General features: G+C 35.4%; 1 protein-coding gene across 4 annotated transcripts in view; it reads right to left on the bottom strand.

Moving 5' to 3' along the window:
* Positions 1-854: 854 nt before the first annotated feature.
* HERPUD2 (HERPUD family member 2) overlaps positions 855-22,479 on the bottom strand; it is a 134,740-nt gene continuing 113,115 nt past the window's right edge. For all 4 annotated transcript variants that reach the window (XM_070511777.1, XM_070511774.1, XM_070511781.1 and 1 more), the window contains 5 exons: positions 21,344-21,498; positions 5,909-6,031; positions 2,998-3,321; positions 2,211-2,325; positions 855-1,720 (listed from right to left, as the gene is read on the bottom strand). In XM_070511777.1, the coding sequence (XP_070367878.1) occupies positions 1,559-1,720; positions 2,211-2,325; positions 2,998-3,321; positions 5,909-6,031; positions 21,344-21,498 (879 nt within the window). In that variant the 3' untranslated portion in view covers positions 855-1,558. The remainder of the gene's footprint in view (positions 1,721-2,210; positions 2,326-2,997; positions 3,322-5,908; positions 6,032-21,343; positions 21,499-22,479) is intronic.

Raw genomic sequence — 22,479 nt, forward strand, 5'->3', positions numbered from 1 at the left:
TGGCCTTCACCAGACACTGGATCTGCCAGCCTCAAGAACTGTGAGAAATAAACGTTTGCTGTTTAAGCCGCCCAGTCTGGAAATTTGTTATAGCAGCCCAAGCTGACTAAGAGACTATCCCATTTCCTATTGGGGTGTCTTTTTTTTTTTTTTTACTGAATCTAAGACTTACTTATTATCTTTACCTTTTTCCCTAATTGTTTGCCTTTTAAGTACGTATGTCAAAACATTATATACCTAGCAACCTTTTCTTTTAGGGATTCTGCCATAAATGCATTTTTCTCATCCCAATATTATACAAGCATTCATCCATATTTTCTATTAGTATTTCCACGGTTCAATTGCTCATACTCAATCATGATGTCTTGATTGAAATCTATAAACACAAACTTAATTTTACTTTTCAAAAGGTTAACCAGTTATCCCTTGAAACCTTTATCACTATGAGTAAACAAATTACAGAATAATTCATGGATGTTTCTATATCTTCTGTTTTATTCTATTATCTAATCATATGTTACTGCACCAGTACCACACATAACTTTATAATACACTTCGTGTGATAAAGTCCTTCCATGATAAGTTCTCCCTTCCTCATTTGTTCAATTTTAATTAGCTACCCTATAAGAAACTTACTTCTTTCTCATGAAATACTGAATTGGCTTTCACAAGGATTTTTAAATAAACTGTTGAGGTTTTAAACTCAGAAACAGGAGATAACCATCTGGAACGGAAAGAGGTGAAAATGACCTTGAAGACTTCAGCAATTCCTCCCAATAACTACTGAAATTTACACAGATTTTTGCATGTAATGGGTAGATTATTGAAGAGTTTGAACAACTATCACGAGACAGTTTACCATAATTGACTTTTTATTTAAAAAAATTACAGGGAGTGATTTCCAGCATATCTTATTTTATAAAAGTACTGCCTGTATCAAACATTTTATATCACTATTAATTCCATTAAGAGCTGCCTTTTTTTTTTAAGGTACTAATTCCAATTTATGGGATACATGCCCTTAAAATATAAAGTTTCCATTATTTATTCAAATGTCAAAAGTAAGATTATTGAGAAGTTTATTGCTTTATGGCTGGGCAAGATGCTACTAGCACATTTTAGGTAAATAATATTCTTTATTAAAAACTATAAGGTCATTCTGTTTAAAATTTCGGGATAATTCACAGAAAATAGACATATTTATTCAAATTACATATTGAAGGGCTGGACTATAAGCTATAGACATTTATATGTGAAGCAGCTCTCTAAAGAAATAAGATGCACAAACAGGTCTGTCTTGGTATAATATACATAATTGAAATTAGTAAAACCTGGAAGACTAATATTGTTACACTATGTTCTGTTAGGATCTTAAAAAAAAAATCACAAATTTAGTAGTTCACTTGTGCTTAAAATATTCATATGCATGAGAAGCTTAAAGAAAAAAACACCTCTGTACATGATGATGAAAAGTAATAAATTTTTTTGAAATTGCACTGTTATTTAAACACTTTCCTAAAGTCAGACCCTCCTTTGCAGCTGGCACAGTTTTTCAGGTCTAATTGGCAACCTGGGGAGGCCCCTCTGGTATTAGTGAAGTAAAGAAGGTGGTGATAAAAGACCAAGCTGATGCCATTAATCCAGGCCTTTGAAGCGCACTGGCATCTTCACCTGCATCTTCTCCACTCTCATCTTCAACCCCATCATCCATGAGACGCTCCTTTCAAACAAAACAAGAAACATACTCCTAAGTGATCTGAACAGCTAGCATTAACTCACGACAGAAAAAGAGAGTTAAGTTCCTTCCTATAGAAAGAAGGAATATGAGCATGTAATAAGGAAATGGTACTATCTGGCCATCAGAAATCTTTATCAAGTCCAAAAGTGATAAATTCCTCAGTGTTCAAGTTCAAAACGATACCTGACAATTTAATGCAATAAATTCTTACTGTGTGCATAATTTTCTTTCTAGACTGTTTTCAGGAAGAATAATGTTAGTTCTTCTCATTTAATTCTAATATATGACTGACTCACTATTATATTCTAAGTTCTCCCAGATGAAACCACACAATTTATAAAAAGTTAAACTTTTCTTCAGGTGCCATCCACAAATACTTATGGCATACTCCAAGACTCTTTTATGATGTTGGGCTCACACAGTGTTGAGGAAACATCTAGATTTCAAGTGTACAAAAACCTCATTAGCATACCATTTCTTCAAGTTCTAAGTTGTTTGCATTTTGCCCATCATTGTTAACTTCAGCATTATTGTTGGGAGCCTGTTGTTGACCTTCTTGCCTAAAAGGAAACCATCCAGCTTGGTGTCTGTTCAGTAAAATAAAGAGAAAAGAAAATAAGTTGCAACTGTTTTTATTTGTAATACTACAAAACATTAGTATCCTACAAGAGAAAAGATCAAATCTCCCGCTTTGGGCCAAGAACTACCCCTCTTAAAGCAATGACAGCAAAACAAGAATCAATTTAAGTCTAAAAGTCTATCATGGGCTTAATTGGCTTTAGGCTAGATATTAAGTATCAAGAATCATAAAATCTTTTTTGATATTTTTCAAAATGAATTTCAAATAGATATCTGTTTGCCTCTTGGGGAAAGGGGAGCAAGGGAAAGTTAGTCTGCTTATTAAAGAAAACCTGACCTGTCTCTATAGGACTTACTATTGATAACTATAATTAAAAAGAACATCCTTATGCAAGAGGGCATCATACACTTCCTCAAGTTCTAAATAATTGATAGAGCATGTCTAACTGAATTAACAATTTTTATAAAAGACAGTAAAGGAAAAATCTACTTCTAGACAACTCTGATAAACATTCCTATCCAACATAAGCTGCTCTGCTTTTGGTGCCAGATATCTGAAGCCCAACATTCATATTCCTTCACTCAACATTCACAACGGACTACCGCATGCCAGATTCTGTGCTGAACAGTTTTACAAAGTAATTAAAAGAAACCACAGAAAGTTAATGAACATCACTCACAAATAAACCAGTAGCATGGCTCCCATGACCATGATAAACCGACTGAAAGAAGAATAGAAGTATACAATGCTGAGGAGAATGGCAGCTCGTGAGAACGTGTACATCCAGTCTAGCCAGTCTCGATTGAAGTCTTCTTCGTTTAGCACTGGACCTCCCTGTGCGTTCATTTGAACATTCTCATTCATGGGTCGATTTTCTTGGGCCACTAGGTTTGGAGCTGGTGGGGGTTCTTCTCCAGGAACATGTGCCAAATTTAGAGGCTGTGAAGCAGCAGGCTCGGCTGGGCTGGCATTTGATGTGGCCTGAGCTGAAACTGCAGCTTGACTGAAATATTCACCAAAATAAATATTAAAAAGAAAAACCTTTATCATACTGTATTATATTTCTCAAAAGTTCCTGGGGAGCCATATGTATTTTTCATAAGCCTAATATGGATTATCACAACTCCTGCACACATTTCTTAGGTAAGCACAGATCCCAGTGTAAAAGCGCAGCCAACACTGATGGTGGGAGTAGCTCAGGAAGGATGTTCTCTTAGCCTGGTAGCCTAAGACGGTAGAGGAGAGGTGGAAGGCCTAAGAACAGCCATGTTAATCACTATCTTTTCTCTCTTTCACTAAATTACTTTCTAAGGTAATGACACACCTTTTTCCACACCTTTTTACTCATGGCCCCTTTTGTCATTCTACATGGATGAATACCCCTACACCAACCACCTTCCCCTCAGACCCATGTTTTGAAAGATTTGTCTAAAAACGTACATTGATCATAATCCTGTGTGTCCACTGTCAGTGACAAAAGATTTGTATTAGCATTTTAAAATACTACCTAGATCCCAGATAACAACCTCTAAGCCCCAATCCTGACTTTTGGAAACTCCATCTGAGTACCACTGGTATAGGTCGTTGTAAACTTATGAAGAACTGCGGTCCTAAGTTTGCTAATAATCTGATTGCTTGAAAGTCAAAATAAATTTTCCTGTGAAAGGCTCCCAGAAAAACTATAATATATCTGAGATTTGCTTTAAATTATCCAGCATCGGGGAGGAAAGTTGTAGAGCAAGATTGCCATGAACTGATAAATGCTGATGCTGGGTGATGAGTACAAACTGATTCATTTTACTATTCTATCTTTTCATATGATGAAATTTTTCTACAACAAAAAGTTTAAAAATCAAGATAGCAGAATAAAATAAAACAGAAGTTCCTCAGGCTACAAAATCCTATTTAAGCCAGTACAGTAATACCTTGTATCTGTACAGGGCTTTTTAATTGCTAAAAACACTACCTACATCGTGATATTCTGATTCATAGGTAACTTATTTCATTAAGGTGAGAACTTGAGGCTCAGAAGTTAAATGATGTACATAAGATTATATGATTTACTAGCAAGCTACCATAAGCCCCACTTAGCTCACACAGTTCTTATGAGGTTATAAATGAGACAAGGGGTGTAAAGCATCTAGTGGAGTACTAAGCACAAAGCAGTCACTCAAAAGATAACTATTACCATGGCAAGAGGTAGGGAACAAACAGCCTGCCTGGAGCCAAGGAGTTATGCAAGAGAATACTAGGATATGAGATTCATAAAGCAGGTTAGCTTTATGGGGTAAGGCCTAGAGTAAGGATAAGGAGACAGACTTCACACTGTAGGCAAGAAAGCCATCAGATATTTGGGGGGATGGGGAATGACTGACTCAATTATGTGTTAAGCAAGTTAGCATGGCAGTAGTATGATGAAATACAGTAAAGAGCCTAAAAGGAGAAAGAGTGATTGTAGTAAAACAGCTGTTAAATGAGAAAAGATCTGGGCAAAGTAGGAAGTAAGATATAGGGGAAGGACAGAAGCGAGAAACAACATATTAACTCATCTTGGTAAGTTGCTGGGTTCAGGGATAACAAAAGCCAGAATCAAAGCTGTTTAAGGTTAAGAGTTTGGAGGATGATTAAGAAGAGACAGTGTCACTGACAAAGAAGAACAGACTTAAGACAATGGTGGAGTCAAAATTTTAGACACACTAAATTTAGGAGAAAGGTAAATTTCCCTAAAGAAATCTTCTAGCAATTAAGTGGAGACACAGGACAAAGCACAGGAGATAAAGAATTGGGAGTCATCAACAGAGATCTACCAACTAAGGTCATGGAAGAAAGAAATCCAAGAGGACTGGCCCAGGAATGAATGCTGTCTTTCCTACAAGACTGAGTGTCATAAGGCACATGGTAAGTATACAAATACCTGTCTAACTGAACAAGGAATGTTACCATTTAGAAGGGGGAAAACAGGCTATCAAAGGACACAAAATGAGTGATCAGAAAGATAAAAAGAATGAAGAGGATAACAGAAACAAGGAGAGGAGAACATTAAAGAGAAGCGAGAAATGTTAAATGAATACAAAAGAAGTCAAAAAGAATGAAGGCTGAGAAACTGTACTCCATACTAAGACTGTTCCACACTGACCAGAAGCAAGACTTATTAAAATAAGGGCAGTCCAGAAAGTACATGAGCCACAACTGAGCCCTACATCAATATGAGCCTCCCTGACATAAGATTCTTTCTGTTCCCTTTCTCATTCAACTTCCTCTCTCTTCATGTAATTTGCTGCCTTCCAGTGAAACTTTCCTAAGTTTTCTCCTCTGAAATAGATAAAATGTTATATTAAAGAAAGCATCTGAGTACTGCTAAATATAATAAGGGGAGAGAGGGAGAAGCAGAGAGTAGGCTTAGCTCATGTGAACCTTTTTTCCTTTAGCCAAATAATTTACAATAAAGTATCTGCTGAGATGTTAGCAAAGTCCTCATTAGAAAAAACCAATGAAATACATCAGTAAATAAAATCCCAAATCAACTTAATTACGATGAAAAAGAAAATAAAGCAAATAACCGACTGAGCAAGAAAATGAAGTCCACTTACTATTGCATATAATACTGATGAGCATACATCTGCTGCCACCACAGCATCTGCAGGGGGCTGAAACCGGGGTACACCGGGAACCCGGCTGGTATGGCTTGCCCGGGAAGCTGGTTGTCTACATTTCTGCAACAAAGAGATAGAGAAATGTCCTTTAATGCTCTAGAAGTTGAAAGTATTTCTCTAAACTTTCATTTCTGAACTACAAGTCATCCACTGACAAAATGTATTAAATCTTACAGAAAAGAAAAATATTTTCAGCATTCTTCAAATAAGACATTATGGCTTATATAAGATGACCCTGATCCCAAATATACAGAACTAACATTTCAACCCAGTCTTAACAGGCAAATAAAACATATCATCCACAAAATGTGTGGCAAGCCTGAACATTTACTATCTTTCCATTTAAGGACAAAAGACCAAAAACACTTTCATCACATTTTAAGTACATTCTCCTTAAGAACCAAAGACCTAAAACAAACTTCGTGACAAAATATTTTGAGGAATGGGGGAACTAGCCAAATATTTTACATTAGTAATAAAATATTCTTAAAAACATAGCAGCTATCAGCTATAAAATAAAAAAAGAACATTATAAAAATCTGTAAAATATTTTTTAATTAAAGAACCAAGATTAGCAGAACATATTTATACATGCATTCTTAAAGTAGGTTAGACTTCTATTAATTCAGTAAAATTTGTGGAGGGTCACATTTAACTTCTCTATGCCTCAGTTTCATCTCTAAGATGAGTCTAATATTAGACAATCTTCCTCATAGGGTTGTTAGTCTGTATTCAGTAAATGTTAACTATTTTTATTTTTACTCTCTCCTACCCCTAACTATGAACATGACTCCAAAGTGTGTAATTCACATACATCAAGAGAACTACATGGATAAATATATAAGTAAATGCAGAATCTGTGAATTTCTAACCCTCCTTTTCTTCATATTACTTGAATTTTATCTTCAACTGATATTAGTGTGGTCTATCCAGAGTGAGATAAGAATAATTAACAAATTCATGAACTCTAATTTTATATTCTAAAGACTGTGAACATACAACTGGAAATAACTGATTATAGAAACCTAATTTAGAAGAGCTTGGGAAACTAAAATTTATCAACAGATGTAGTTAAGGCAACCGGTGTAATTGAGGCACCAACTCCCCTACATATTACCCGAACTTTCCTCATCCTTGAAGGAGTAATGGGAGCCATACAGCGGCTCCTATCCTCAGAAGATTCTTCTACCTCCTGAATATAGCCCTCCCCCCTACTTCCCAAGCTTTCCCACATACTGAATTAAGAAGGAAAAGCTTAGAAGCCTCCATGAGAGTTCCTCCCAGATCTTGATAAACAAGTCCTGTAGAAGAGGAGGAAAAGAATCCTAACCCACCTATTCCTTTAAAAAGATGTCAATTAGTGATCAAACCCCAAGAGAAAGCCATACCACTGGAGCGGAGGAGTATCATAAAACATCTGTATAAAGATCTCGGCATTTCCACCAGTGAGCTGACACATCTGAGCGACTCTGAAAACTACCTAAATCAAATATTAGCAACAATACAAGTCTGTACCGAGGTGTATATTTTAAATTTTCTTAGTATTTCTAACTAAGAAAAAAACCTATCCCCCTGAAAGTAGAGCTCCACCCATCTCTACTACTAAGAAGAAATATAAGCTCACACAAGTCCGTTACTTCAACTGTAAAATGGGAAGGCTGGACTTTGTCACTGTTTTTAAAAGGTCAAGGGAAGAAAAGGCCACTAACAATCACTTCGAAAAAATTACTATAGCTTCCCATCTCACCCTATTGCAGCTGAGAACATAAGGTGATTATCAAAAGTAAACTGCCAAAAATAAAAATTAATAAACTCTTCTAGATGATTCCATCATGCTTCCTCTCTTTCTCCTCAGTAAGTTAAAAACTATTGGACTGCATAACTGCTAGGATACATTCCAGGCCCAATTTGGCATACAAATTCAGTTGTATTAATTATTCTTCAGTTGTGTTAGTTATCCTTCAGACAAGATGCTATGCATTTGGAACTCTCTAGAAAACAAGAAATAAAGCACTTATTTGACACTAAATTATAAAGTTATTAAAATATATAGTAATAGATCAATGAAACATAAGAAACTAATGTATTCTAGAGGATGCATCACTAAACAACATGATAGAGAATTATTATTTGGTGCTGGGAAAAGTGATTACCAAATTGGCGGTGGGGGGAAGGGAGCTTAAAGCTTCACCTCATTCCAAATATTCAAATAAGTTTCAAATGGACTAAAATAAAGTATTAAGAGTTAAACCACAGGAAATCTAGAAGAAATTATAATTGGTTATTTTCCAAACCTTTGGAAGGAGGAAGAGTTTCCTAACTTATAAGCAATAGAAGAAAGTACAAAAAAAGCAATCAACATATTTGGCACCATAAAATTTAAATAGAGCTCAGAAAAAAATGTTTGCAATAAATAATAATAAATATCTTTTCTATATAAAGAACTCATAGAAATGGAAATTATTATGACACCAAATAAATGCAAACTAACATAAAGATGGCTTTTTTTTTGTCTGCCAACATCCAGTATTGACAAGTGGTACAAGTCAATCCCAACTCTTTCGTTGCTAGCAGGATAAACTGAAATAAGCCTTTAAAAAACAATTTTACAAAATTAAACACCTTTAGAAATGTTCAGTTATACTCAGCTGCCCAAGTTATTCTGCTTCTGAAAATTAAAGAGATATGAAAAATGGAAAAAAAATTCCACATCTCTGCCCTTTACGCCTTTGCACATCCCTCTTTGGAACAACACATCATCCTATCCCCTTCCAGCCTCCTTCCTCCTAATAACAGAGAGAAACTGAAGACCAGGATAGTAGTTTATGATTAAAAAGAGAGTGAACTTTATCAAAGCACACATCATCTGTTTCTAATTCCACATCTATGAACGCATTTACTCTGTGACCTATCTTTGACTCACTTCTACTCCTAGGAATCTATCCTAAAGATAATTGGCAAAAATGTGAAACGATGTATGTGCAAAGCTATGCATCACAATACTACTGGTAACAGTAAAGACTGGAAATAACTATTCAGCCACAGGAGACTGGATGTCATAGTGTATGCACTCAGTGAATCAGTATGCAGATGTAAAAAGGACTCTCTATACTCCTATGAGTGATCTCCTGGATATTCCAAGCGTTATTTTGTTAAAAAACAAGGTGGAGAAGAATACATATGTTACCTTTTGTGTTAAAATGAGAAGGATATATATATACAGGTGTGTGTGCATATACATACATGTATGCATATTTACAGATAATGTGTTTATACACATTTTCTTGAATTTTCACAAAGAAACAGTGGAAGGATAAACCAAAAACAAATAATAAAAGTAATTACCTATTACGGGAGAGGAAGAACAGGAAGAGGGAGTAAAATTAAAGTAGGCCCCTCTGAATGTATCTTGTTTTACAGATTTGAGACTGGAACCATAGAAATATTTTATGTAATTAAGAAAAAACCTAAATCAAAAAGAAAAACTAATAAGAAAAAAAATTCAGGAAACAGAAATAAATGAACTTATATATCAAGTTTCATAACATAACCACACAGATAATTATTCTACTGACTAAAACACAGTATTTTTTTTTTTAAAGATTTTATTATTTCCTTTTTCTCCCCAACACCTCCCGGTACATAGTTGTATATTCTTCGTTGTGGATTCTTCCAGTTGTGGCATGTGGGACGCCGCCTCAGCGTGGTTCAACGAGCAGTGCCATGTCCGCGCCCAGGATCCGAACCAACGAAACACTGGGCCGCCTGCAGCAGAGCGCGCGAACTTAACCACTCGGCCACGGGGCCAGCCCCCTAAAACACAGTATTTTAACTGTACATTCCTAGCAGGATAAATTCTAAAGACAAAAAAACACCAAAAATTTTAAACTCTAAATACCATTTCTTACCAGGGTTCCCTGGGAATAGGGTCAAGATGAGTCTGAGACATCTTGTCATGCATGAGTTTTGACATTATCAAAAATTACTCAAATCGTGTCAAAAGGACATGGCAGAAAAAGTGAATAGGCATTATTTCTCTTTTCTATTTCTACACATTGTCTTCTTTCATTCTATAACTGATCATATCAGCCAAATAACTAAACATTACTATTTATAATGTTTGTAATTTCATAGTGTATGAAATCAGTTAGGTTTGCATTTGGCTGCATTCTACAGAGAACACATCCTATGGGGCTTAATCAGATAGGCTGTTCAAAGACGACAATGTGAAGGAATGGAAAAGAGAAAAAAATCATTTCAAGTTTTTAATATGTGTGTGTTCTCTAAGTGTTCTCTAACCAATCTGTTATAAAATATAACTTGAGCATTTTTTCAAATTTTCAGTAATTCCAAAATAATGTTTGGAATAATGACCTAAAGCAGGGTACTCAATCATTAAGTAGATAGTAAACCCTTTGCTAGTTTGTTCAAATCTAAAGCAGAGTAATGGAAATTATCAAAGTCTTTAGGTTAAAATTATGCAAGTCAGAAGTACTGGCATACAGAGAAAATTGATTTTTCCTTCTTTTTGGTAATCATCTCTTTACATGATAGAAACACGATATAGCAAACAAATTTCTACTGTCAGTTAAAAACAGCACTTGAAAACATTTACTAGTCATGAAATAATTTCATGTATGAAAATTTTAAAAATGGGATTGGTTGTAAAAAAGCATAAGGTGTTACTTCACGTTATATCCAATGTTTTTTTATAAAATCTTTATTCTTTGATCTCTATTTATACACACATTCCATTTTAATATTGTATGTAAATGAAATTTACTATTTCTTATTAAAAATCAGAGTAAGATTCAATTTCTATCATATGAAAATCTTTTGTAAAAAATACTCTGGAGCATCTTCTGTGTATATAGGTACAATAACATTTCCTACCCCATAGCATTGTTAAATTATATATTAAATATATCAAACAATGTCTGGCACAAAGTAAGCAAATATTAATAAACATTGTTATTATCATTGCTAGGGAGGGAGATATGATGATATGTTCACCAAAATTTGTGCTTCTTTCTCTAGTATTGAGATTTTTGCGGGGAAGTGGCTCCCTAGCTGGGGACCACATTTCCTAGTTCCACTTGCAATTCACTGGGCTGTGTGGCTAGTTCTTGCTGGTGGAATGTGAGTGGCAGTGGAATATATCACTTCTAGGCCAGGTATTTACAAAGTAGGTGTGTTTCCCTATGCTCTTTTCTCTCCACTTTCCAAGTATACACAGATGAACTCCAAGACCTTACGAGGTAAAGAGACATAAAGTGGAAGAACCCTACATCCTTGAATCACCATAGGGAGGAAAGTCACCTACATGGGGATGGCAAACACCAGAATCAGACTATTATATGAGTAGGAAACAAACTTCTATGGTGTTAAGAGACTAAAATTGGGGAATTACATTATTTGTTAGTCAACTGTCAAAATGTTTTATAAAAGTGATTTAACAAAATTCATATTTACCACATAAGCTAACAAATTTTTTTTAAGTTGAACTTTAACTGAATTTAATCAGGCCCTAGATCTAACTACCATGAAGAGGTAGTGAGCCAAACCCAGACTGCTGTGGGAAATTACATAGAACAAAAGAAAAGGCATGAAGTTAAAAAAGAAAGGAATAAGGGATTAGATTAGAAGAGACTTAAGAAACATCAACCAAATGTAATATGTCAACCTCTTTGAATAATGATTCAATTAAAACAACCATAAAAGATATTTGAGACAATGAGGGAAAACTGAAAACTGGGTATGACATTAAAAATTTTTTAATTTTGTTGTGTTCTAATGGTTTGTGATTAAGATTTTTTATAGCCCATTTCTGTCATATTTATCTGTTACAGGTACACAGTTAAAGTATTCATAGATGAAATGATATGATGTCTAGATTTTGCTTTAAAAATACTCCAGCCCAAGAAAAAAGGAGGAGCCGAGGGAATAGATGAAGAATGGTAGTCTGTTAATAGCTATTAAAGCTAGGTGTTAGGTAAATAGAGGTGCATTATAATATTTTCCGTACTCTGTGAATGTTTAAAAAGTATAATAAAATTTTTAAAAATTAAAAAAAGCAGTGCTTGCAATGAGTAGTAAATAAATCCTAGAGATTAATGCATAGTATGGTAAATATAGATAGCAATATTGTACTTTAATAATCAAACTTGCTAAGAGTCTAGAACTTATTTCAACCACTGAAAAAGGACAATTACGAAGTGTGACAGAGGTGCTAAATATTGCTACAATGGTAATCATACTGCAATATATAAATGTATCGAATTAGTATGCTATACACCTTACATTTACACAATGTCATATGTCAAATATATTCAATAAAAAAATGAAATTGGCTAACAAATAGCAAAAAGAAAAAGCAGTGAATAAAAATATTGACTGTTTAACCTATATATATCAACAGAGGACTGATTCATTAAATTATAATAATCTATATAATGGAATATTGTACATTTGATAAAGAATTGGATAGCTCTTCTGTATTAATACAGGGCATTAATATATTTAGTGAAAAAACAAAATGTTAGGCTAGTGTGTATAGGAAGTATGCTACTATCTGTGTTAAATCCACACACCCATGTGTGCACATACACATTTGTGTAAGCACAGTTTGTCCCTGGAATAATATAGGGCAAACAGCTATAATGGTTACCCCTGAGGAAGGCAACTGGGTAGCTAGGAGACACAAGAATAAAACTCTTGTACACTTTGTTCATTTTAAAAATGGTATCATTCACATGTATTACCTCTTAGAAAATATCTAAAAAAGGAAATTGGCTATATACTCTCCTGTCTGACCAAACTCTGCTCCTTTACCTATTATTATATCTCCAGCATTTAGCACAATAAATGTGTTGAACAACTTCATATGAACAGCAAGAAAACACTGAAACAAAGTACTAATTATAAGCAACTATTTAATCTAGTACCTAATAAATTTCATTTAATTAATTTTTCAACACTAAACGAAAACATAATGTTAACATAGTAAAAATTACAACTATATTAAAGAAAACCATTTGCAAAGAAAAGGATACTGGAAGGAAATACTAAATGTTAACAAACGGCTGTCTTTAGATGATTGGACAGAGGGAACTGTAAACCTCAACAATCAGAAACAAATGCTTTCCCAGAAAACCTGTTAAGTGAGCCTTATTCCACCCCCCGACCCCACTCCATACAATGATGCAGCAACTACATGGAATCCCCACTTTGTCCCAGAATCCGCCTTTCCAAGACTCTCCACACTTGATTTGTTCTCCCTGATGAACTTTCCTTAAAATCAGCTCAGATGTTACCAGTATAAAGCCCTCCCTACTCCTTAAAGCAGAGACAGTTACTCCCTCCTCCAGGCTCCCGCAGTGTTTTTTTCAAGACCATGCTAGCACATCAGCAGATGGTAATTCATTTGCCTATCTGACCTACTTCCATTGAGGGCAAGGACATGATTCATTTTCCTGTCTTCAGTGCCTGGTATACAGCAAATTATAACTTTTACTGAATAAAGTCACAAGGTCCCCATACAGATTTGCTTACTCAAGACATCAGTACTTACAATCTGACCAGTAGATCTGACTAAAGAAAAGTTTCAAGTGGAAGGGCAGAGGGGAGAGAACCACCGTTACAAATGAAGTCAAAACACAAATGATAACCTAGGAAAAAATACTGAAACAAATGATACACAAAGAGAAGAGTCAACTCAACAAGACTGTTAAGAACACAGACTTTCAAGTCAGACATGGATTTGAATTCTAGTTCTGCTACTGTTCACTTCTGTGAACTCAGGCAAGCTACATAACCTTTTAAGGCTCCTTCTCCTCATCCATAAAAGGGGAGAAAACAGTACCTAGACCATAGAGTTGATGTAAAATTCAATGAAATAAAGTATGCGAAAGGGCTTGATACAACGCCTAGCTTGTGCTAAGTGTTCAATAAGTACTAATCACTAATATCCTTTTAGATAAAGAACTGTCACAAGTGAATTTTTAAAAATATCAACACACCAATAAGCACATCACAAAACAAAAGAAAAATAATGTCTCTTTATCAGGTATCAAATTAAAACAAGGATATTCCAATTTATCACACTGGCAAGTACATATTTATAAGGGTATGAGGAATCAGGCTCTTCAATAACAACTGTTTTGGGAAGAGTAAACTGGTACTACTTTACTGCAATTTTGCAGTAGTAAGAGCTTCGAAAAGTCTTAAAAACACTTTGACCCAATAATTCCCCTTCTAACAATTTATCCTAAAAGTGTAACTGCTAATATGTAAGTACATTTAAGATTGTTGATTGTGGTGATGTTTAGTGGAAAGAAAAATTAAAAACCCAAACATTTATGACAGAAGATTGCCCTAATTCTTGACTCTTCTATAACAGAAGTACACATGTGTACTCTCTGCCACACAGTGGCAGAGCTGGCTTGTGCCAGCTCATACCGGCTCAAAGAACTAATTGCTAAAGTCAAGGAATTTTGTGAGCCAACTCTTGGTGTCTTGATATCAGCCACGGTGAAAGTATTTAAAACCAGAGAAATCAGCAAATGCTATCAATCAACTTTACTTTTTCCCCCAGAAAAAGTCCCTTGTTACACATTTACCAACACAGTACTGGTATTTGGCAATACCTCCCCATCCACTGGTATTGAGCATGGCCATGTGACTTGTTTTGGCCCATGGAATGTTAGTGAATGTGACACATGCAGAGGTTTTAAATGTGCTCAGTGGTTAACTTACCCTCATGCGTTTCTGTCATTTGTCCTAAGAAGAACACGCCCTACGGAATGACTGGTCCACCGAGAATGAGAAACATGAAACAGACAAACTCAACTTACAGCCTGAAGCAGAGCTGTCTTGAGTGACTAACAAACCCATGAGCAAGAAAAGTAAAGTGCATTGCTGTAAGTCACTGAGATTTTGAGGTCATTATGCAGTAAAACCAACTAAAAACAGTCTTCGATAGAAGAGTAAACAAATTGATATATCCACACAATGAAAAATCACAGCTTTTTTCCTTTCAATATGTGGACATCAGATGCTGAGATGTGCAGAGATCAAGTTGGGAAGACGAAATGTTCTGGGTGCAAAGTCGTCTCCTTGGAAAGAACAGGCTTTGAACTAGATGGTGTATAAGGAAACTATGATTTGACAAAGTGCTGATCAAAGGCTATTTCAAAAAAGTGGGTGCAGAAGAAAACTAAGGAAGGAGTGGGCAACTGGGGCATTAAACTAAGGCATTACTAGAATATAAGAAACTGGAGAAAATTGTACTTCTTGGATCTCCTCTCAGGGGGAGAACTACAGATGTTTGGAAGGAATATTTTGATAAGCTGCTTGGGGTGGTAGGAAGGGGATGAAGGGCTTTGTAAGCATGTTCATGGTCAAATAACAATACTTGGTCTTGAACTTCTGGTTAGGTGCAGGGTTTTTATTTTGCTAATGGGCACTACCTCTAGTGGTCCTCCTCCGCATTCCTCATTCCCACCCCAACTCCATTCCAGAGCTCAATCACCCTAAATAAATGTTGAACGATGTCTAAAGAACACTGGTGTGAATATGAGAGCCCATCCAGAGTGCCACATGTCACCATCTGGCCAAAGTAGGGGAGCTCAGACAGTATTGCGGCAGAGCAGGAGGGCTGTCTGCCGTAAGAACTATTTACAAAGAAGAGAGCTACAGTGGGCGGCATGGCCTGCTAGAAAGAGCACAATATTTGCAATCAAAATACGTAGCCTCCAGTCCCAGCTCTGCCACTAACTACCCATTTAATCTTGAGTAAATCAAGATTATGCATGGTTTTTTATTCATCTTAACACCACTGGAGGTTGGCACAGTGCTACAGGGCCTGGAGACACTGAATAAATATTTGTTAACTATATGAGCATATGAATGAGTAAATGAATGACTGCTCTGAATTTCTGTTTCTTCACCTGCAAGACAGGGATAAATATAACACCTTCCTCTTGAAGTGGTTCTTTTTTTTTCTTTTCTTTTCTTTCTTAGATTGAAGGAGAGAATGCATATGTATATAAGTGCTATGGAAACCATAAGGAAACCATCTGAACTCCAATAGTTTTATAGTCAGTCTAGGTATGATGGTAAGTTAGGGGGCAGAGAGTCTGCCCATGTACATGCTGAATGTGTATCTAAATTGATAGGGAGTCTAGAGTTCTATAACCTCTGCTCTGAAATCAGACTTAAGAGGACACATGCTCTGCATCCCCAAGCTGGAGAGCACTGAATCTGAAACCACAAACTAGTTTACTAGTTTATGGCAAAACGGAGAAAACAAGTATGCTGTAATGTGTTTTGTTTTGTTTTTGTCTCTCCATTTGCATTTTAGTTTTGTGTTCTCATTAGTATCAGGATGATTTTTTTTATTGAGGTATAAGTGACATATAACTTTATATTAGTTTCAGGTGTACAACATAATGATTCGCTATTTGTATATATTGCAAACTGATCACTCCATAAGTCTAGTTACCATCATCACCATACATAGTTACAAAAAAAATTTTTTTCTTGTGATGAGGACTTTTAAGATTTACTCTCTTAGCAACTTTCAAATATGCAATACAGTATTGTTAAGTATAGTCACCATGCTATACATTACATCCCCATGACTTACTTGTTTTATAACTGGAAGTCTGTATCTTTGACCCCCTACACCCATTTCATCCACTGTCCATGCCCCCTCCCTTCTGGCAACCACCAGTCTGTTCTCTATATCTATGAGTTTGAGGGCTTTTTGTGTTCTTTTTTAGATTCCACATATGAGATGATACAGCATTTGTCTTTCCTTGTCTGACTTATTTCACCTAGTCTAATGACCTCACGGTTTATCCATGTTATTGCAAAGGGCAAGATTTCATCCTTTTTTATGGCTGAATAGTATTCCAGAGTGTGTGTTTGTGTGTGTGTGTGTGTGTGTGTGTACACGTGTGTACGCCATCTTTGTCCATTCATCCATTGGTGGACACTAAGGCTGTTTCCATATCACGGCTATTGTAAATAACACTGCAGTGAATATGGAGGTGCAGATATCTTTTCAAGTTACTGTTTTCATTTCCTTTGGATAAATACCCAAAAGTGGAACTGTTCAATTACATGGTAGTTTTATTGTTTAATTTTTTGAGGAATCTCCATACTGTTTTCCATAGTGGCTGCACCAATTTACATTCCCATCAACAGTGCACAAGTGTTTCCTTTTCTCCACATCCTCACCAACACTTGTTATTTTTTGTCTTTTTGATAACAGCCATTCTAAGAGGTGTAAGATGATATCTCACGGTGGTTTTGTTTGGCATTTCCCTGATGATTAGTGATCCTGAGCATCTTTTCATGTGCCTAATAGCCATCTGTATGTCTTCTTTGGAAAAATGTCCATTCAGATCCTCTGCCCAGCTTTTAATAAAATCATTTGTTTTTTTTACCATTGAGTTGTATGAGTTCTTTATATATTTTGGATATAACCTCTTATCAGACTTATGATTTGCAAATATTTTCTCCCATTCAGTACGTTGCCTTTTCATTTTGTTAGTGATTTCCTTTGCCATGCAGAAGGTTTTTACTTTGATACAGTCTCACTTGCTTTTTTTTTTTTGCTTTTATTGCCTTGGCTTCTGGAGTCAGATCCAAAAATCATCACTAAGACCAATGTCAAGGAGCCTACCACCTGGGTTTTTTTCTAGGAGTTTTATGGTTTCAGGCCTTACATTCAAGTCTTTAAACTGTTTTGAGTTAATTTTTGTGTATTGTGTAAGATAGTAGTCGACTTTTCTTTTGTTGCATGTGGCTGTCCAGTTGTCCCAAGACCATGTATTGAAGAGACTGTCCTTTCCCCACTGAATATTCTTGCTGCCTTTGTCATAAACTAATTGGCCATATATGTTTAGGTTTATTTCTAGGTTCCCTATTCGGTTCCACCAATCTAATGTGTCTGTTTATATGCCAATACCATACTGTTTTGATTACTATAGCTATGTAGTATAGTTTGAGATCAGGGAGCATGATGCCTCCAGCTTTGTTCTTCTTTCTCCAGATTGCTTTGGCTATTTGGGGTCTTTTGTGGTTCCATACAAATTTTAGGATTGTTTGTTCTGTTCCTGTGAAAAATGCCACTAGAATTTTGATTGTGTAGATTGCTTTGGGTAGTATGGACATTTTAACCTATTAATTCTTCCAATCCATGAGCACAGAATATCTTTCCATTTATTTGTGTCTTCTTCAATTTCTTTCATCAATGTCATAGTTTTCAGTGTGCAGTTCTTTCACCTCCTTGACTAAATTTATTCCTAGTAAAGACTTTAAATGCTGGAGATTTACAATTAATCTGGAAATACATCCAGGCTACATTATATTTTCAAAAGTATTTACAAAATAAAATAGTATGATATTTCTATTTAAAAGTATACTTAGAATAACTGTTTGGAAGAAAACTACAAAAATGTTAGTAATGGTTATTTCTGGGTGGTGGCTACAAGCAACTTTTACTTTAAAAAATCAGATACTACAGGAGAATACAATGAGTAGGTTTTCAGTTTTACTAATTATAAAACAACGCTATTACTATTTCAGAAGGAAAAAATTGAATGTACAAAACAATGAGTATTCTACAAACCAGCCAGCAATTTTTGGAGTTAAAGTAAATAAATGTGACAGCACAGCAGACTGAATCCAAACTGGTCAGTCAGAATTTATAAATGTGACATAAAAAATGACAGTCAATGCATGATGCACATGTACTGCTTTGATCACCTCATGTTTCCTCAAGAGCTAGATGAGCAAATCATCACCTGCATTGGGATTTCTCAAAGTGAGGTTCCCTGAGCACCACCCCAAACCTAGTGATTCAAAACCTCAGAGAATAGGGACCAGGATTTAGCCATTTTAACAAGCTAACTAAAGATTGAGAATATTAACCTACATGGTAGAAAATATATGTGACTAGTTAAATATAAGCTGTACTGAAGTTTTAAAAAGAAGCACAAAGCTTATATTTTGCAGGTGAATTCTTCAAGGTCACTAAATTACTGCTTATGCACACTTAAGGCTAAGACTGTGAAATAAAATTTACTTAAAAACAAATGTAAAGTCTTCATTAGTAAAAAATTACAACTATGAGATTAAGTTAAATCACATTCACTGTTGAAGAGAATAACCTACTTATTGAACTTTCATGTAAATTGCTTTGTAAATCACAAAGCGTTCTTTCCAAATATAAAGATTTCTTTTCCAGCACCCAGCACTGGCATTCATTCATTCAAATGTTTCAGTGTACCAGACACACAACTGCCTATAAATCTATTTGCTGAATGGATGTAGAACATTCATTTATAAGTAGGAATGAATTTACAAGCAATTGCTAACACAACTAAACACTTTACATACATGAACTCTTTTAATCCACATTGAAATTCTGTATGATAAGTACTCTTATCTCCAGATAACGAGCAAACTGAAGCAAAGTGGGGAGGAGACTCACCCAAGTCAGCTGATAGAGCCAGGATTCAAATCAAGGCGGCCTGGCTCCAGAATCTGTACAGCCACTAAGCTATACTGCCCTCCTGATTTAAAACCAAACATTATTCAGCTATTAATAGTCGAAATATCTTCAATGATTTTATTGTTCATCATTTTAATACTCACTTTTGGCAAAATAAACACTATTGCAGATTTTTCTAATCTGTTTAATATACTGCTGAGAGCTGAATGCCTTTGTCTCTCTTGTTTGCTGATTTTCTCAACAGCCTGGAAAAATTATTAATCTTTGCCCAAGATATCTATAGTCTTATTCTGAAGACCTGTAACCTTATAAGCGTTCTTTTGTGAATATATTTACTTTAAGTATTAGAAAGAGTTAACAATCTTATTACCCACAGATAACTATTATTAACATGTCATTACACATTCTCCCAGGTTTATTATATGCATAATACTCTCACCCTCCACCACTACTACCAAATTAAATAAGGAAAATCACTATATAAATTGAAAGGAATGAATTGTCTTACTCTGCAAAAGAGATAGGAAATGAATCACTGTCATAAAATAGAAAGTATTTTAAGCTATTGTTCCATAATGTAAACCCCGAGAACATTATATTCTACAAATAACTAAGTTTTAGTTTGTAGTAATCATTTTCTGAAGACAAAAATAATTTCACAGGTGCTTTATAAAAGTCTACGATCAGCCTCATCTAAACACTTATTTTTAGAGGAAAAGCTTTGCATTCAAGAAATATAAGACAAATGAATTTTCTTGTATTTTGCTATAAACTCAGCTTTGTTTTTCTACATTAAGAATTGAATTGTTTAAAGTTCTAAGTAAAAACTACCTGAATGTTTATTCCATCCTGTTTAGCACAGCAGTCAGTGGCTACTCCTTGGTTTCATCACTTACACTACCATTCTGGGATTCTGGCCATTTCCTTATTTCCAGCCTCACCATCACAGATCTGCAGCATGGCCACACACTGCAGTCCCACAGTATGATATGCAACACAAAACAATTATCACTACCTATTACTCATGCTTCCTTTACTTCAAAAGTAACAAATAATAGCAACCCAGTAAAGGACTCTGGTTTTAGACATAATCCACATCCAAATCATATTCTCCAAGAGCCTACTCGCTGAGCTATCTGAAAGATGTGTTGTGGCCTTTGGCTACATTTCCCCCTAGAACTGCCTAACCCAAGAGGCATGCTGTTATTGCTAAATATAAGGTAGCCATAGCAAGCTTCTTGAGTAAACTCCTCTGAAGAAGACTCTGGATAAAATGCAATGGTTAGCATATCTTTATAATACATCACAGTGTTACTATACTTCAGTTGTTACCAAGCCCGGATGATCAGAAACACCTATGGAACTTTTTAAAAACAGATTACTGGGCCCTATGCTCTTCCAAGAGCCTCCTCACTCACCCATCTGCTCCCCAGAAGACTAATTTAAGTAGATCTATACTAAGACTGAATGAAAAAAAAATTTTTTTTTAATTACCTAGATCCTTGCTATTCAAAAATGTGGCCTAAGCACCAGCAGCATCAGCAGCACCTGGGAGCTCACTGGGAATGCAGAATCTCAGGTCCCATCAGACCTACTGAATCAGAACCTACATCTTAACAAGATCTCCAGGTGATTACATGAACATTAAAGACTGAAAGCACTGCCTTAGATGATTCTGCTCTGTGACCAGCTTTTAAAACCACTGCTCTACTTAACTCTCTAATTCTCAAAATATATAATCAGGTATATGAATAAATTTCAAATGTACTTTGATTACTGCAGACGGACTACCATGAAAGTCTGGAGAAACAGATTTTTAAGAGGGCCACAACTACCATGATTTCACTCACCCTTGCATTACATATGGGAACTGAGGACTCTGTGCTGGATCCGTTTGTGCTTGTGGAAGGGTACGTTGCCTCAATCCTTCTGAGGAAGAACTGGCAGCTAAGGACAAGGGTTCTTGACTGGATGATGGAGTTGTTGATTCTGACTGATCTGAACTCTACAAACAAAGATGTAATTATTTTTTCAAGGAAACAACTCATTACAATATGAGATTAAAGACACATTGCTAAAAATGTATTTATGAAATCCCTTTGCAAAGAGTAAATTTTAGAAATTTACTGATTTGAATCTTGTGCCCAGCACAATAGGTGAACATTTTAATTCTGATGAGATTAAGAGCTCAGAAAGTCAAAAGTGCTTAATTATACAACAGTCCACTTCTCATCTAGAAACGGCCGAGTAGTAGAGCATGATGCAGTCATGCATCACTTAAAGATGGGGGATAAGTTCTGAGAAATTGATTGTTGGGTGATTTCATCATTGTGGGAACATCACAGAGTGTACTTACACAAACCCAGGGAGTATAGCCTACTACACACCTAGGCTACATAGTACTAAATGTATGGGACCACCATTGTATATGTGGTCCGTCGTTGACCGAAACGTCATTATGTGGTGCCTGATTGTATACAAAACTGTGAGGATTAAATTAATACATGCAAAGCTTTTTTAATGATGCCTAACACTCAGAAATGCTCAACAAATGGTACTAATTACTGTCATTTAAACAGCTACTATGTGCCAGGTACTGTATAACATGCTATTGGTAACACATTGGTTTAAAACAATGAGGAACATGCTAGAAATCAGAAGATCTAGAATCTGGTATTATCTCTGACATTAACAAGGAACATAATCTTAAAAGGTCATCTAACCTCTTGAGTTAGGTAAGCCTTGAGTCTCAGCTTTCCTACAAAAAAATGAGATTAAACTACATCTTCAAGATTCCTTTCAGTTCTAAAATTCTATTCATTTATAGACACCACCAACAAATATTGATTTTTACAAAATGAACAAGATACGAATAAGGATTTTAAAATTCTCATTCTCCAGTGCCATCAGTAACTCATAGATTCAATAACCTTAAAGAATATAACCCTTTTAAAGCCCACCTCAATTTGTTGCTGTTGGAAAACAG

The sequence above is a fragment of the Equus asinus genome, chromosome 1, assembly GCF_041296235.1.
Source record: "Equus asinus isolate D_3611 breed Donkey chromosome 1, EquAss-T2T_v2, whole genome shotgun sequence".
NCBI classification, from domain to species: domain Eukaryota; kingdom Metazoa; phylum Chordata; class Mammalia; order Perissodactyla; family Equidae; genus Equus; species Equus asinus.